Source organism: Chiloscyllium plagiosum, unplaced genomic scaffold, assembly GCF_037043375.1.
Source record: "Chiloscyllium plagiosum isolate Xiang-an unplaced genomic scaffold, Cpla_swu_hap1 HiC_scaffold_8, whole genome shotgun sequence".
Lineage (NCBI taxonomy): Eukaryota > Metazoa > Chordata > Chondrichthyes > Orectolobiformes > Hemiscylliidae > Chiloscyllium > Chiloscyllium plagiosum.
In genome coordinates, this window is record NW_028270146.1 from 1,761,854 (window position 1) to 1,779,100 (window position 17,247).

The 17,247-nt window shown below is 44.2% G+C and overlaps 1 protein-coding gene across 6 annotated transcripts in view; it reads right to left on the reverse strand.

The window, feature by feature from the left end:
- The window catches only part of tmem63c (transmembrane protein 63C), a 310,233-nt gene that overhangs the window by 157,858 nt on the left and 135,128 nt on the right, over positions 1–17,247 (reverse strand). For all 6 annotated transcript variants that reach the window (XR_015757812.1, XM_043701473.2, XM_087989521.1 and 3 more), the window contains 2 exons: positions 16,165–16,285; positions 15,049–15,182 (listed from right to left, as the gene is read on the reverse strand). Coding sequence is in view for 5 of the 6 variants with exons in the window: in XM_043701473.2 (XP_043557408.1) it covers positions 15,049–15,182; positions 16,165–16,285 (255 nt within the window). In the remaining variant the exon portion in view is untranslated. The remainder of the gene's footprint in view (positions 1–15,048; positions 15,183–16,164; positions 16,286–17,247) is intronic.

A 17,247-nucleotide genomic window follows, 5' to 3' on the forward strand; every position in this document is an offset into this window, starting at 1 on the left:
CAGAGGTGAACCCTTCTGCTAATTAAAGCAAACACCCAGAAAAGCTCACCTTGCCTTATAATCTGTTAAAGTCTGTGATACAGAACTCCCAACTTCCTCTATTTAAAGAAAAAAAATTTATTCTTTACACTCTAAAACTGAACTTAACAACTATTTACAACTCTAAGCCTCTTTTCTCTTAAAGGTTGTTATCCAACTCTATAACAACATACTGCTCCAATACAAGCCCCTATTAAAATTACATCAACTTAATTTTCAAAACCACCCAGCAGCTGTAGTTGTTGGTGTTGATCTTCTTTCAGCTGCAGATCTCCCTGGGTCATCTTTGGTCTTTTGCTGCAAAAATGTTTAATATGAAAAAGATACCTTTGATAGAGAGTGTTTTTAATGGCAGTCTTCCTCTCGATGGCAAGTTGTCGCTCTTTCTCATGCTAACTTTCAAATTGCCGGCTTATTTATGCCCCAAACATCTGATCGTCTCATTGGTTTGATGTTGTCAAAACAATAAAATTCAAATTTGATTGGGTTTTAGTATCTTGGGGCATAACTTAAATCTAGCAAAGAGGTTAGTGAACATAGCAGCCAAATCTTACATATTTTCAACTATCCAGTACATTCTGAGACTGCTCATCAGTCACACAACAGGTGCTTGCTAATTCTCACTGCCAACAACTTTCACATTCTCTTAAAGGTACAGTATATGCCTTCAATTTCATAACACTCCAGACACAGCAAAGAGCTTGACCCTTAGCTTACTGCCCTCTGAGCAATTGGGCCAATAAATGCTGGCCTAGCCAGTGACACCCACAGACACAGAACATAGAACAGTACAGCACAATACAGGCCCTTTGGCCCTCGATATTGTGCCAGTCTTTTATCCTACTCTAAAATCAGACTAACCTACATATACTTCATTGTACTATTTTCAATGTGCCTATCGAAGAATTGCTTAAATGTCCCTAATGTATCTGACTCTACTACCACTGCTGACAGTGCATTCCACACACCCATCACTCACTGACTAAAGAACCGACCTCGGACATCTCCTCTAGTCCTTCCTTCCAATCACCTTAAAATTATGTACCCTCGTTATAGATATTTCCACGCTGGGAAAAAAACATCTCTGGCTTTCCACTCTATCCCTGCCTGTCAACATCTTGTATACCTCTATCAAGTCTCCTCTCATCCTTCTTTGCTCCAATGAGAAAAGCCCTAGCTCCCTCAACCTTTCTTCATAAAGACATGAAAACATTTTTAAAAACTACAGACCAAGTTATGGGACGATAGCTATGCATGAACTATAGTCAAAAAATATAGAAACAGGAGTGGGTCAGTCAGCTTAGGAGCAAATTACTGCAGATGCTGGAATCTGTACTGAAAACATCAAATGCTGGAGATCACAGTAGGTCAGGCAGCATCCATGGAGACAGCAAGCTAACATTTCAAGTCTAGATGACTCTTCATCACAGCTGACATGGACTTCTTATCAGCTCTGATGAAGAGTCATCTAAACTCGAAACATTAGCTTGCTCTCTCTCCGTGGATGCTGCCTGACCCACTATGATGTCCAGCATTTGTTGTTTTCAATGGGTCAACCGGTCATGTCCTTTCCACAATGCACATAACATGTGACAAAGAAGCAAGTAAGTTAAATATTTATGAAAGTATAATCAGACATAGCTATACAACTCTGTTCAATTTTGGGTACAGTATTTAGATTAGATTAGATTACTTACAGTGTGGAAACAGGCCCTTCGGCCCAACAAGTCCACACCGCCCCACCGAAGCGCAACCCACCCATACCCCTACATTTACCCCTTACCTAACACTATGGGCAATTTAGCATGGCCAATTCACCTGACCTGCACATCTTTGGACTGTGGGAGGAAACCGGAGCACCCGGAGGAAACCCACGCAGGCACGGGGAGAACGTGCAAACTCCACACAGTCAGTCGCCTGAGTCGGGAATTGAACCCGGGTCTCTGGCGCTGTGAGGCAGCAGTGCTAACCACTGTCCCACTGTGCCGTACTTTTGAAGCTACTATCCAGGGAGATAATGCAGAGACTTATTAGCATGGTTCCAAAGATGGAGAACTTCAGTTATGTGGAGAGACCGGTGAGGATGGGCTTGTTCCTTTTACAGCAGGGGAGGTTCAGGGGACATTTGATTATCTTTTATTTTTATTCAAAATCATCAATGGTTTTGTTAGATTAAATAATGAGAAACCATTCCCACTGTGAGGCCACAGATCTGAGGTCATTAGCAAAACAATTATAGGGAAGGTGAAACAATAGTTTTTCTGACAAATAGTTATTATGATGGAAACTGAAGAATATAGGAACAAGAATAAGCTTATTCAACCCAACAAGCCTGTTCTGCCAATTAAATTATTGCTGGACATCTACCTCAATGCCACTTTCCTACAATATCTAGGCAGGGCAGCACAGTGGCTCAGTGGTTAGCACTGCTGCCTCACAGCGCCAGGGACCTGGGTTCAATTCCCGCCTCGGACAACTATCTGTGCAATGTTTGCACATTCTCCCCGTATCTGCGTGTGTCATCCTAAGATGTGCAGGTTAAGGGAATTGGCCATGCTAAATTGCCCATAGTGTTAAGTGCATTAGTCAGGAGGGAACGGGTCTGGGTGGGTTGCTCTTCGGAGGGTTGGTGTGGACTTGTTGGGCTGAAGGGCCTGTTTCTACACTGTAGGGAATCTAATCTAATCTCCATATATCATGAGGTCATTTGTATCCAGACATGTAATTATTTCTGTCTGAAACAATGATTAAGATTCCACAGCCCTCAGAGATGACTACAATTAGTAAAATGGAAACTTGTTGCATAGTGAGGAAGAGGTGTTTTATCTTGGGTTTACTGCTAGAAGTAAACTTTGCACAGGAGGAGGTGAGTGGGAGGGGTTAAATGACCTACCTGCAGGGAGGCCAACTGCACAGCAATGTCACAAACCACAGCTTGACACAAGGAAAGGGAAGGAAGCTGATTGGTGAGTACAATAGGTGAATATTCCTAGTTGTTAAAATAAAAGTCAGGTCTTCAGTTAATGCTAGGTCTCTAGCATCTTCTTCTTTCGTTTCTTAAAAATGACTATTAGATTGATAATGGTGATTCTTTTTCTGTCTTAGTTTATTAAAAACAACATATCAGTATAATGAAGTGTAAAGGGCATGGAATCTCGAGTAATTAATTTGTAAGTTAAATCAAATCCAACAGTGATGACAACACAGGTGATGTGTTGCTCCTGCAACACCTGGAAGCTGTTGGACACCAATGTGATCCCGAGTGAAAAGATCTGCAGGAAATGTTTGTAACTCGAGGAACTTCAGATCCGAGCTGAGGATCTGGAGTCTGAGCTGCAGACATTGCATCACATCAGGAAAGGGAAGTTATCTGACAATCATATCGTTCTGATTAGGTCATTCAAAATTGGTCTGTGATCAGTTCAGGTGGTTGTGAGGCAGGCGCGAGAACTGCAATTGTCCAGCAGTTACAAGGTTCTTGCAAACTGTGCAGATGAGAGTGGGAACTGCAGGGAGGATGAGCAAACTGACTATGGCACTTTTGTACAGGGAGCCATTCAAGTTGAAGAAGGAAATAGCTATGTTGTAGTGGTAGGAGTCACTGTAATCAAAGGGATAGATACGTTCTCTGCAGCCATGAGCAGGAGCCCAGTTACCTGTTCAGTCCCAGGGTTAAGGACATCTCCTCAGGGCTGAGAGACTTAGAGAGGGAGAGCATCGTTCTCATGGTCACTGGCCAAATTGGTATCAATGACATTGGCAGGATTAAAAAGGAGGTTTCATTGAAAAACTCTGAACAGTTAGGACCTAAATTGAAAGGCAGAACCTCAAAAGTAATAATCTCTGGGTTACCTCCTGAATGAAGGGTAAACTGGGATAAGGTAAAGAAAGTCAAACAGTTAAATGCGTGGCTCAAAGATCAGAGCTGGTATAATGGACTTTAACGTATGGGCTACTGGCACAGTGCTGGGTAGAAGGGAGTGGTTCTGATGTTGTGGTTTCACTTGAACTGTGCTGGGACCAGTGTCCTGACAAATCAAATAACCACAATTTTACAGAGATGCGGAATGCTGAAAGTGGCGGGTAGGGACTTACAAAACCTGTGCCCATACCTCCTCCCCTCACCTCCATTCGGGATCCTGGGGAATCCTTGCACATCCAACAGAAATTTTCCTGCACCTCCACACACATCAGCTACTGTGTCCGTTGCTCTCGATGTGGTCTCCTTTACATTGGGGAAACAGGACACCAACTTGCAGAACATTTCAGCGAACATCTCTGGTACACACGCACCAATCAACCCCACCGCCCCGTGGCTGAACACTTCAGCTCCCCCTCCCACCCTGCCAAGGAATGCAAGTCCTGGGCCTCCTCCACTGTCAAATTCCAGACACTCGACACCTGGAGGAAAAACGTCTCATCGTCCGCCTTGGTACCCTCCAACCACAGGGGATCAAGGTGGATTTCACCAGTTTCCTCATTTCTCCTCCTCCCACCTTATCCCAGGTCCAACCCTCCTGAACTGTCCTACCTGTCCATCTTCATTCCCACCTATCCGTTCCACCCACTGCTCCAAGCTATCACCATCACCTCTCACCTTCATCTACCTATTGCATTCCCAGTTACCTTGCCCCTAGTTCCACCCCCTTCCCATTTATCTCTCAGCCCCCTTGGGAACCCCTCACATTCCTGATGAAGGGTTTATGCTTGAAATGTCGACTCTCCTGCTCTTCGGATGCTGCCTGACCGGCTGTGCTTTTCCAGCATCATACGTTTTGACTGAGTTAAGAATGGGCAGGGTATACAAACACAGAGAAACAGCAGTAAATAGAGTCAAAAATGAAAATAATGGTAAAAAGACAGAATTGTCAGCTCATTGCTCAGTAATATTTGGAACAAGCTAAATGGGTTACAGCACAAATACAGGTTAATGGGTATGACCTTATAGCCATTACAAAGACATGATCACAAGGAGAGATCACTGCAGGGATCTGAAATGATGAGGAGGTGCTGGTGTTGGACTAGGGCATACACAGTAAAAATCGTACAGCATCAGGTTATAGCCTAACAGGTTTATTTGGAAGCACTAGCTTTCTGAGCACTGATCCTTTGACAGGTAGTCGGGCAGGATCATATGACACAGAATTTATAACGCAAGATCATAGTGTCATGCAACTGATACAATATACTGAACAAACAGCAATCTAGGATGGTTCAATATATTGTATCAGTTGCATGACACTATGACCTTGTGCTATAAATTCTGTGTCTTATGATCCTGCCTCACTAGTTACCTGATGAAGGAGCAGTGCTCCGAAAACTAGTGCTTCCAAATAAACCTGGTGTTGTGGGATCTAAATATTCAAGGGTATGTGATTTTTAAAAAGGACAAGCAGGAAGGAAATGTTGGTGGACTGGCATTGATGGTTTGGGATGGAATAAGTATGATAGTATATAAGATAGTATATTAATCATGGGTGACTTTAATCTTCACATAGATTGAGATAGTCAGATTGGCAGAGAGAGCCATGACAAAGAATCCATAGAGTGTATTCAGGACAGTTTCCTGGAGAAATAAATTATCTGGTTCTGGTGATGTGTAATGAGGCAGGGTTAATTAACAAAGTCAGAGTAAAAGATCCTCTAGGACACAGTAAGCATAACATGGTAGAATTTAAATTCAGTTTGAGTGGGAGGAACTTGGGACAATAAACAACTGTGCTAAGCTTAAATGGAGGTAGTTACAGAGGGATGAGGTGACTAGAGTGAACTGGAGATGGAATTTAGCAGCAAAGATAGTTGAGGAACAATGGCAAACTTCTAAGAAAATAGTCCATGTCTAACAACAACGATATATTGTAGCGAAGGAGGAGGATTCTAGGAAGGAGATAAGCCAGTTATGGTTAAGCAAGGAAGTTAAGGATAGAATCAATCTGAAAGAAAAAACAATCAATGTGGCAAAGATTAGTAGCAAGCCAGAGGATTTAGCAAGTTTTAAAAACCAATAAAAACAACCTAAAGAATTATAAAGACAGAGAAATTAAACCTTGAGGGTAAACTTGCAAGTAATATCAAGACAGGCAGCAAGAGTTTCTTTAATTTTATAAAAAGGAAAAGAAAAGCCAAAGGAAACATAGACCCCTTAGAGAATGAGACTGGGAAATAAAATGAGGAACTAGGAAATGGCGCCAATCTCTATAGTAGAAGACACAAATAGCAACCCAAAGTTACTAAATATTCAAGGGCCAAAAGGTAAAGAGAAAATAAATATAATAATATTACCAGAAAAGAAGTGCTAGAGAAATGAATGGGGCTAAAAGCCTTTAAGTGCCTCAGACCTGATGGGATGCATCCTAGGATATTAAAGGAAGTAGCTACAGAAATAGTGGTTGCACTGGTAGTCATCTTCCAGGAATTCATAAATTCAGGAAAGTCCCAGAGGATTGGGAAACTGCCGACATAATATCTTTATTAAAAAGGTAAGGAGACAAAAATGGGTAACTATAGGCTTAATGTCCGTTTTGGGAAAACATTATAGTCTATTATAAAGGCTATAATAGCAGAGCGATTGAAAATGTATTATATGATCAAGCAGAGTCAGCATGGCTTTGTGAAGAGGAAGTCATGCCTGACATATTTACCAGAATTCTTTAAGGAGGTATCAAGCAGGAAAACTAAAGGGGAAGCAATGGGTGTAATATATTTCAGAAACAGTTTGATAAGGACCTGCATATAGAGATAATAGCCCAAGCTTTGGAGATAGTATATTAGCACAGACAGAGGACTGGCTAACTAACAAAAGACAGAGTTGGAATAAAGGGGTACTTTCAGGATGTCAGCCTGAAACTAGTCATGTGCCACAGTGATAAATGCTGCAACCACATTATTTACAATATATATTAATGACTTGTCGGGGCAGTGAATGCACTGTAGCAGGTGTCTGAATGACACAAAAATAGGTGGAAAGACAAGTGGGTGAGGAATACACACAGGTTAATCGAATGGGCAAAAACATGGCAGATGGACTGTAAAGTTGGAAAGTGTGAAGCTTTCACTTTGGAAGAATAGAGGAGCTGGATGCTATATGAATTGGTGCAGCATACAGATTCAGAAATCCTTGCACCCATAAATCATAAAAGCTAACTTACGAATTCAGTGGATAATAAGGAAATCAAATGGAAAGTCGACCTTTATTTCAAAGAGAATGGAGTATAAAAATAGGGAGATATTACTAAAATTGTACACAGCTTTAGTCAGACCACATCTGGTTTGGACTCCTTATACAATATAACGAATATGATAGGAGAAAGTGAGGACTGCAGATGCTGGAGATCAGAGCTGAAAATGTGTTGCTGGAAAAGCGCAGCAGGTCAGGCAGCATCCAAGGAGCAGGAGAATCGACGTTTCGGGCATGAGCCCTTCTTCAGGAATGAGGAAGGTGTGCCAAGCAGGCTAAGATAAAAGGTAGGGAGGAGGGATGTGGGGGAGGGGTGTTGGAAATGCGATAGGTGGAAGGAGGTTAAGGTGAGGGTGATAGGCCGGAGTGGGGGTGGGCGCGGAGAGGTCAGGAAGAAGATTGCAGGTTAGGAAGGTGGTGCTGAGTTCGAGGGTTGGGACTGAGACAAGGTGGGGGGAGGGGAAATGAGGAAACTGGAGAAATCTGAGTTCATCCCTTGTGGTTAGAGGGTTCCTAGGCGGAAGATGAGGCGCTCTTCCTCCAGCCATCGTGTTGCTACGGTCTGGCGATGGAGGAGTCCAAGGACCTGCATGTCCATGGTGGAGTGGTTTGAGAACGTGTTTCTGGGCAGACGAGATGACCTGGGGTGTGCAGTAAGAGAGGGATTTCTGGGCAGAGGAGATGACCTGGGGTTCTGGGCAGAGGAGATGACCTGGGTTTCCGGGCAGAGGAGATGACCTGGGGTTTCCGGGCAGAGGAGATGACTTGGGGTTTCTGGGCAGAGGAGATGACTTGGGGTTTCTGGGCAGAGGAGATGACCTGGGGTTTCTGGGCAGAGGAGATGACCTGGGGTTTCTGGGCAGAGAAGATGACCTGGGGTTTCTGGGCAGAGGAGATGACCTGGGGTTCTGGGCAGAGGAGATGACCTGGGGTTTCTGGGCAGAAGAGATGACCTGGGGTTTCTAGGCAGAGGAGATGACCTGGGGTTTCTGGGCAGAGGAGATGACCTGGGGTTCTGGGCAGAGGAGATGACCTGGGTTTCCGGGCAGAGGAGATGACCTGGGGTTTCTAGGCAGAGGAGATGACGTGGGGTTTCTGGGCAGAGAAGCTGACCTGGGGTTCTGGACAGAGGAGATGACCTGCGGTTCTGGGCAGAGGAGATGACCTGGGGTTCTGGGCAGAGGAGATGACCTGGGGTTTCTGGGCAGAGGAGATGACCTGGGGTTTCTGGGCAGAGGAGCTGACCTGGGGTTCTGGACAGAGGAGATGACCTGGGGTTTCTGGGCAGAGGAGATGACCTGGGGTTCTGGGCAGAGGAGATGACATACCGACATTGAAAGCAGACCAAATAACATTTATGAGGCCACTCCCAGATATGGATGGATTTGTTCCTTTGAGCAGAGGTTAAGTACATGGGGCTTGTTCTCCTTGGAGTTCTGAGGAATGAAGGCAACTTTGTTGAAATATAAAGTTTCTTAAGTGACTTGACAAAGTAGATGTGGAAAGGTTGTCCTTTTGTGGAAGAGCCGAGGACTAGAGGACATAATCTCAGATTGAGGGGTTGTCCATTGACACCACAGATGAGGAGGAATTTCCTTCTCTCAGTGGATAGTGAATCCAAAAATTCTTTATCACAAAGGACTGTAGAGCTTGGAACATTAAGTATACAGGATGGTCCCCACATCCGTGGAACCATTTCCTGTGGTTTCATTTATCCGTAGTTTAACACAGCCGGAGCATATTATAGCGAACGTTCCAGCACCAGAGACCAGGAGACTGCTGGGAAGGTAGATTTCCCATTGAAATTAATGGGTTCGCTCCAATCTGCGGTTACGGCTTCTGCAGTAGGTCCTGGAACGTAATCCCCATGGGCAAGTGAGGTGGGGGTGAGGAACTTCTGTATTCAACTGTATTCAAAGCTGAGGTAAACAGATTTTTAATCATTAAGGCAATTAAGGATTATGGGGAAAAGGTAGGAAAGTGGAGTTGTGGTTTATCAGATCAGTCACGATTACATTGAATGGAGGAGCAGAGTCTATGGGCTGAATTGCCTTTTCCTGCTCCTATGTCTTATGCTCTGATGGACAACACCCTTCTTTAAGTAAGGAAATCAAAACAGCACAAAGTATTTGGTGGTATCACCAACACTATAATTAAAGAAGATATCCGTCCTCTCGTAACAAAGGATAATATTCCGTTAATCTTTTTAATTTCTTGCTGTGTCTGCATACTAATATTTTGCAATTCATGCACGGGAATACCTAGATTCCTCTGCACCTTGGAACTATCCAGTTTTCTCCATTAAATAATACTCTTTTTTTAAGTGTCAAAAAATGTGGCACTGAAAAAGCACAGCAGGTCAGGCAGCATCTGAGGAGTAGGACAGTTGACATTTTGGTCATAAGGCCAAAGTGAGTACTGCAGATGCTGGAGATTAGAGTCAAGAGTGTATTGCTGGAAAAGCAAAATAGGTCAGGCAGCATCCAAGGAGCAGGAAAATCAACGTTTCGGGGAAAAGCCCTTCATCAGGAAGGTTTCAGTCGTAAGACCAATGATGAAGGGCTTATACCTGAAACATCGACTCTCCTGCTCCTTGGATGCTGCCTGACCCTGCGCTTTTCGAGCACCACACTTTTTGACTCTGATCTCCAGCATCTGCAGTCCTCCCTCTCTTTTTTAAGTCTTTCTGCAAAAGTGAACACTGACTCAATTTTCCACCTTATACTCCACATAGAATCATAGACTTTTAACAGGCCCTGAAACAGACCCTTCAGAACAATTTGTCATGCCAACCATATATCCCAAATTAGGCGGAAGTGGGTGCTGCAGATGTTGGAGATTAGGCTCAAGATTAGAGTGGTGCTGAAAATGCACAGCAGGTCAGGCAGCATCCGAGGAGCAGGAAAATCAATGTTTTGGGCAAAAACCCTTCATCGGGAATGAGGTTGGGAGCCTCAGGGGTGGACAGATAAATGGGAGGGAGGGGTAGGGCTGGGAAGAAGGTAACTGAGAGTGCAGTGGGTGGATGGAGATGGGGGTAAAGGTGATAGGTCAGAGAGGAGGGTGGAATGGATAGGTGGGAAGGAAGATGGACAGGTGGGACAGGTCATAAGGATGGTGCTGAGCTGGAAGGTTGGAGCTGGGGTAAGGTGAAGGGAGGGGAAATGAGGAAACTGGTGAAGTCCACATTGTTGCCATGGAGTTGAAGGGTCCGGAGATCGAAGATGAGGCGTTCTTCCTCCAGGCGTTGGGTGGTGAGCGAGTGGAGTTGAAGGAGGCCCAGGACCTGCATGTCCTCAGCAGAGTGGGAGGAAGAGTTGAAATGTTCGGGATGGTGGGGTTGATTGATGCAGGTAATTACCTCAGTTCCAACCTTCCAGCTCAGCACCGTCCTCATGACCTGTCCCACTTATCAATCCTCCTTTCCACCTATCCGCTCCACCCTCCCCTCTGACCTCTCACCTTTACTCCAACCTCCATCCACCTATTGCACTCTCATCTACTTTCTTCCCAGCCCCACCCCCCTCCCATTTATCTCTCCACCCCCAACGCTCCCAGCTTTATTCCTGATGAAGGGCTTTTGCCCGAATTGTCGATTTTCTGCTCCTCAGATATCCCAAATTAATCTAGTCCTGTTTGCCAGCATTTGACCTATATCCCTGTAAACCCTTCCTATTGATGTACCTTATTGATGTTTTTACCTTATTGATGTACCAATCCAGGTGCCTTTTAAACCAGCCTTCACCACTTCCTCTGGCAGCTCATTCCATACACGCACCACCCTCTGTATCAAAAGGTTGCCCCTCAAGTCCCTTTTAAATCTTTCTCCTCTCACCCTAAACCTATGCCCACCTCAGTGAAAACACCTTGTCTGTTTATCCTATCCATGTCTCTCATGAATTTTATAAGCCTCCAAAAGGTCACCTCCTCAGCCTCCGATGCTCCAGGAAAACAGCCCCAGCCTAATCAACCTCTCCCTATAGCTCAAATCCTTCAACCCTGGCAACATTCTGGCAAATGTTTTTGAAATTTTTCAAGTTTAACATCTTTTCCATAGCAGAGAGACCAGAATTGAACACATATTCCAAAAGTGTCCAGTGTCCTGGACAGCCGCAACATGACTTCCCAACTCCTGTACTCAATGCACTGACCAATAAAGACAAGCATACGAAATGCCTTCTTCACTACACTGTCTACCTCCATTTTCAAGGAACTATGAACCAGCATCCCAAAGTCACTTTGTTCAGCAACACTCCCCAGCACCCCGCCATTAACCGTACAAATCATGCCCTGATTTGCCTTTCCAAAATGCAACACCTCATATTTATCTAAATTAAACTCCATCTGCCACTCCTCAGTTTATCAGCTCATTGGCCCATCTGATCAAGGTCCTATTGTAGTCTGAGATAACCAATTTTGGTGTCATCTGTAAACTTACAAACCATTCCTTCTGTGTTCACATCCAAATCATTTATATAAATGACAAAAAGCAGTGGACCCAGCACTGATTCTTGTGGCACTCCACTGGCCTCCAGTTCAAAAAGATCCTTCCATCACCATCCTCTGTCTCCTACCTTCAAGCCATTTTTGTATCCAAATGGCTAACTCTCCCTGGATTCCATATGATCTAACCTTGCTAACCAGTCTATCATATAGAACCTTATTGAACGCTTTGCTTAAGTCCATTATACAACATTCACTAATCTGCCTTCACCAATCTTCTTTGTCATTTCTTCAAAAACTCAACCAAGTTTGTGAGACATGATTTCCCATGCAAAGGGCACGTTGACTATCCCTAATCAGTCCTTGCCTTTCCAAATACATATAAATCCTGTCCCTCAGAATCCCCTCCAACAACTAGCCCACCACTGACATCAGGCTCACCAGTCTACAGTGCACTGGCTTTTCCTTACCACCTTTCTTAAATAATGGCACCATATTAGCCAACCTCCAATCTTCTCGCACCTCACACGTCGCTGTTGATAATATAAATATCTCAAGGGGACCAGCAACCACTTCCCTAGCTTCCCACAAAGCTCAGGAATACACCTCATAGAGTCAAAGAATTGTACAGTACTGAAATAGACCCTTCAGTCCACATCATCCATGCTAAACAGATATCCTAAATTTATCTAGTCCCGTTTGCCAGCATTTGGTCAATAACACTCTTAGCCCTTTCTATTTATTTACCCATCCAGATTATTCTTAAATGCTGTAATTTTACCAGTCTCCATCACTACCCTGGCAGTTCATTCCATATATGGACTACCTTCTGGATGAAAAGGTTTCCCTTAGGTCTCTTTATATGGTTCATCTCTCACCTTTATCCACTTTTATACATTTTAAGATGTCCAGCTCCTTTTAGTCTATAATATGGACAGTTTTCAAGATGTCACTGCTTATTTCTCTAAGTTCTCTAGCTTCTATATCGGTCTCTACAGAAAATGCGGATGCAGAAAAACTCATTTAGTATCTCACCTCTCTGCTGCAGTCCCACGTCTTGTTGATCTTTAAGGGGCTCTACTCTCTCCCTAGTTATTCTTTTGCCTTTAATGGACTTGTAGAATCTCTTTGGATTCTCCTTCACTCTAACTGCCAAAGCGATCTCTTGTTCCCTCTTTGCCCTCCTGATTTCCCTCTTGAGTATACTCCTACTGCCCTTATACTCCTCTAGGGATTCACTCAATCCCTGCTGTCTATACCTGACATATGCCTCCTTCTTTTTCTTGACCAGAGGCCCAATTTCTCTAGAGATCAAGCAGTCACTACACCTACCAGCCTTGCCCTTTACACGAACAGAAATTAACTGTCTCTGGACTCTCATTATCTCATTGCATTTCCAACTCTCCCATACTTGCAAATAGCCTCTCCTAATCAACTTTTGAAAGTTATAGTGTCATAGAGTCATATAGTTATACACCATGGACCTTTCAGTCCAACTTGTCCATGCCAAGCAGATATCCTAAATTAAGCTGGTCCCATTTGTTAGCATTTGGGTCCTATATCTCTAACTCTTCTTATTCATATACCCATCCAGATGCCTTTTAAATGCTGCAATTGTACCAGCCTCCACCACTTCCTCAGGCAGCTCATTCCATACACGTACCACCCTTTGCATGAAAACGTTGCCCCTAAAATCCCTTTAAATCTTTCCCCACTCACCTTAAACATATGCCCTCTAGTTCTAGAGTCCCCTACCATGGAGAGAAGCTGTTGGTTATCTACTTTATCTATACCTTTCATGATTTTACATATCTTTAGAAGGTCACCCCTCAGTGTCCAGTGCTCCACATTTACTTTCTTGGTCACCCCTTCAAAAACCTCAATCAAATTTGTGAAACAGACAAAGCCATGCTGACTATCCCAAATGAGTGCTTGCCTCTAAAAATGCCTGTAGAATCTGTTTTTCAGAATCCCCTCTAACTTACCCACCACAGACATTAAGCTCACTGGTCTGTAGTTCCCAGGCATTTACCTGCAGCCTTTCTTAAATAATGGCACATTTGCCATACTCCAACCTTTAGGCACTTCACCGGTGGCTGTTTATAATACAAATATCTCAGTTTGGTACCCTGCAATTCTTTCCTTAGCCTCCCACAAAGTCCTGGGATACACTTCCTTAGGTCCCAGGGATTTATCTACCTTAATGCGGTTTAAGACTTGCAGCATCTCTTCTGTAATGTGAACACTCTTCAAGACATCATTGTTTATTTCCCCAAGTTCCCTGGCATCCATACCTTTCTCGACAGTAAATACTGACAACAAATATTCATTTTGGATCTCACCCATCTCACCTATTCTGCATTTAGATGATCTTGTTGATCTTTAAGAGGCCCTACTCTCTCCATAGTGACTCTTTTGCCCTTCAAGTATTTGTAGAATCTCTCTGGATTCTCCTTTACCTTATCTGCCAAAGCCACCTTATGTCCCCTTTTAGACCTTCTGATTTCTCTCTTAAGTGTACTCTGATATCCTTTGTACTCCTCAAGGAATTCACTTGATCTCAGCTGCCTATACATGTACAGATGCAGAGTCCTCAACCACTCCTCATAGGACAAGCTGTTCATCCTTAGGATCATTCTTGTAAACCTCTCCTGTTCCCCCCAACACTAGAGACTTGATATAAGTTAGAATATAGTCAGCAGTACTGGAAGACTCAGGAGCAGCGCTGGATCTGTGCCAGGGACTGGAAGAGTGTAGGGCCAGGGAATAAAGGGACAGTGTATGGCCTGGAGCGTGCAGCTCCAGCAACACTCAAGAAGCTTGACACCATCCAGGATAAAGCAGCCCATTGATTGGTATCACATCCATCCACCACCGACACTCAGTAGCAGCACTATCTACAAAATCCTTAAACAGCATCTTCCAAACCCATGACCATATATATGTAGAGAATAACGGCAATAGATAGATGGGAACATCATCACCTGCAAGTTCCTCTCTAAGGCACTCACCATCCTGACTTAGAAATATATCATTGTTCCTTCAGTGGCACTGAGTCAAAATCCTGGAATTCCCTTCTTAAGGGCATTGTTGGTCAACCTACAGCACATGGGCTGCAGCGGTTCAAGAAGGCAGCTCATCATCACCTTCTCAAAATTAACTAGGGACGTGCAATAAATGCTGGGCCAGCCAGCAATGCCTACATCCCACAAGTCAATTTTTAAAATGTAAGTGCAGGGTCAGGGAGTAAAGGGACAGTGTAGGGCCATTTCGTAGCACCAGTGCCAGAGTGCGATGGAGTACTGTATTCTGGGTCAGATTAATTGCATGAAATGACAAATGGAAAGTCCATGAACAAAATATCCATCTCTCAACTCGCAGACACTCACACAGCTGTCATCCGCTCATCCTGGAAGGTTACAAAACCCATTCCCAGCCTTTTCAAGGTAATCCGATTCCGCTCAGCATTAAACTCATCTGTTAGCTTCTCCTCCAATTCACTGTAGTATTGCTCTGCATCCACCTGCAAAAGAGATGGAGACACTAGGTAACAAGCTGGGTATGTAGCTTACAGCCCCGAAGTTAAAATGATTGACTTGGAACAATCACAACTATCTTCCTATGCGTTAACTATGACTTCTGCTAGCGCTCCTTGATGTCACACTCTGTTACATGTGGCCTTGATATTAAGGGCTCACCTCTAGAGTTCAGCCCTTTTGCCCACATTTGCCAAGCACCAATTTGGGAAACACAATACAGTCTGCCATAGGGTGCCCAAGTGCCAAGGCTGGCTTCTTAAAACCTCTAACTAAGTTCTCTTGAACTTCATCCAAGCTGCACCAAAATTAGTTCCTCTCGCACTCGCTCCTCACACCTCACCCACTCTCTAAAATCGCAATGTGAACTCCCTTCTAAAGATATGGCCTTTTTTTTTAGCTCTGTTGCCTACATTGGGCTACAGCACAACACTCTGTGGCACCTCCTCAAATCAGCTGTCAAAACAGAACTTACAATTGAGAAAATTCTTTAATGGCCATATCCATTCCTATGCCAACTCTATGTCCTCAATTTCTACACCATGGTCCCAACAACTGGCCTTCTCTTGAATCTCAGTGAATGACACTCTGTCACAGTCTGTGTCCTATTGCCTTGTCTCTTCCATTGATCCACACATCTCCTCCATCTCAGGCCAATTCACTGGTGGCTGCTTCTCAACCACCTGCCTGGACAGTTGCTGCCCTTCCACTGAAAAAAACACCTCCTCCTCACTCCCCACACTGAGACAGCTCCTCCACAAACACCCTTGCCGAGGCATCATCCTGAGCTCCCACATTGAGACATCTGTCCACCACCCCCTTCACCAAGGCAGCTCCTCCACCCTCACTCGCTGAGGCAGCTTCTCTGCCTACCTGGCCTTGCTCTCCAGACTGTCTCACCTCCTCCACCTTCTCTCGACTCAACCGTGCCTGCTTTTAAAGTATCTACTTATTTGTGATTCTTCTCACCTGTTCAAACCCACAGAAATCACAGCAACAGATCCTGGCCAAGGGATGGGTTTTAATCATTATCTTTCCTTCCTTTTGAGCCTTGGCTGTGAAATATAGCCTGCCTTTCATTGCCTTTCGTCTGAAAGAGTAAAACAGAAGTTATAAAGAAAATAAGGCATGGCAGAAGAAGTAGTCCCATCAGCCCATAAAACCTGTTCCCCGTTCAATGAGATCATGGACCTCCACGCTAACGCTTGATTCCCTGTGGATTAAAAATCTGTCTATCTCAGCCTTGAAAATACTGAACAACCCAGCCTCAACTGGCCCCTGTGATGAAGAATTCCATATATTCACCAACCTCTCAGAGAAATCTTCATCACCAGAAGAAGAAATCTTCTGGATAGGATTTATGAGTATCTGGAAAGGCACTGCTTGATTAGGGACAGCCAGCACGGATTTGTGAAGGATAGGTCTTGCCTTACAAGTCTGATTGAATTCTTTGAGGAGGTGACCAAGCATGTGGATGAGGGTAGAGCAATGGATGTAGTATACATGGATTTTAGTAAGGCATTTGATAAGGTTCCCCATGGTAGGCTTATGCGGAAAGTCAGGAGGCATGGGATAGAGGGAAATTTGGCCAATTGGATAGAAAACTGGCTAACCGGTCGAAGTCAGAAAGTGGTGGTAGATGGTAAATAATCAGCCTGGAGCCCAGTTACAAGTGGAGTTCCGCAGGGATCAGTTCTGGGTCCTCTGCTGTTCGTAATTTTTATTAATGACTTGGATGAGGGAGTCGAAGGGTGGGTCAGTAAATTTGCAGATGATACGAAGATTGGTGGAGTTGTGGATAGTGAGGAGGGCTCTTGTCGGCTGCAAAGGGACTTGGATATGATGCAGAGCTGGGCTGAGGAGTGGCAGATGGAGTTCAACCCTGCCAAGTGTGAGGTTGTCCATTTTGGAAAGACAAATAAGAATGCGGAATACAGGGTTAACGGTAGGGTTCTTAGTGAGGTGGAGGAACAGAGGGATCTTGGGGTCTATGTTCATAGGTCTTTGAAAGTTGCCACTCAGGTGGATAGAGCTTGTAAGAAGGCCTATGGT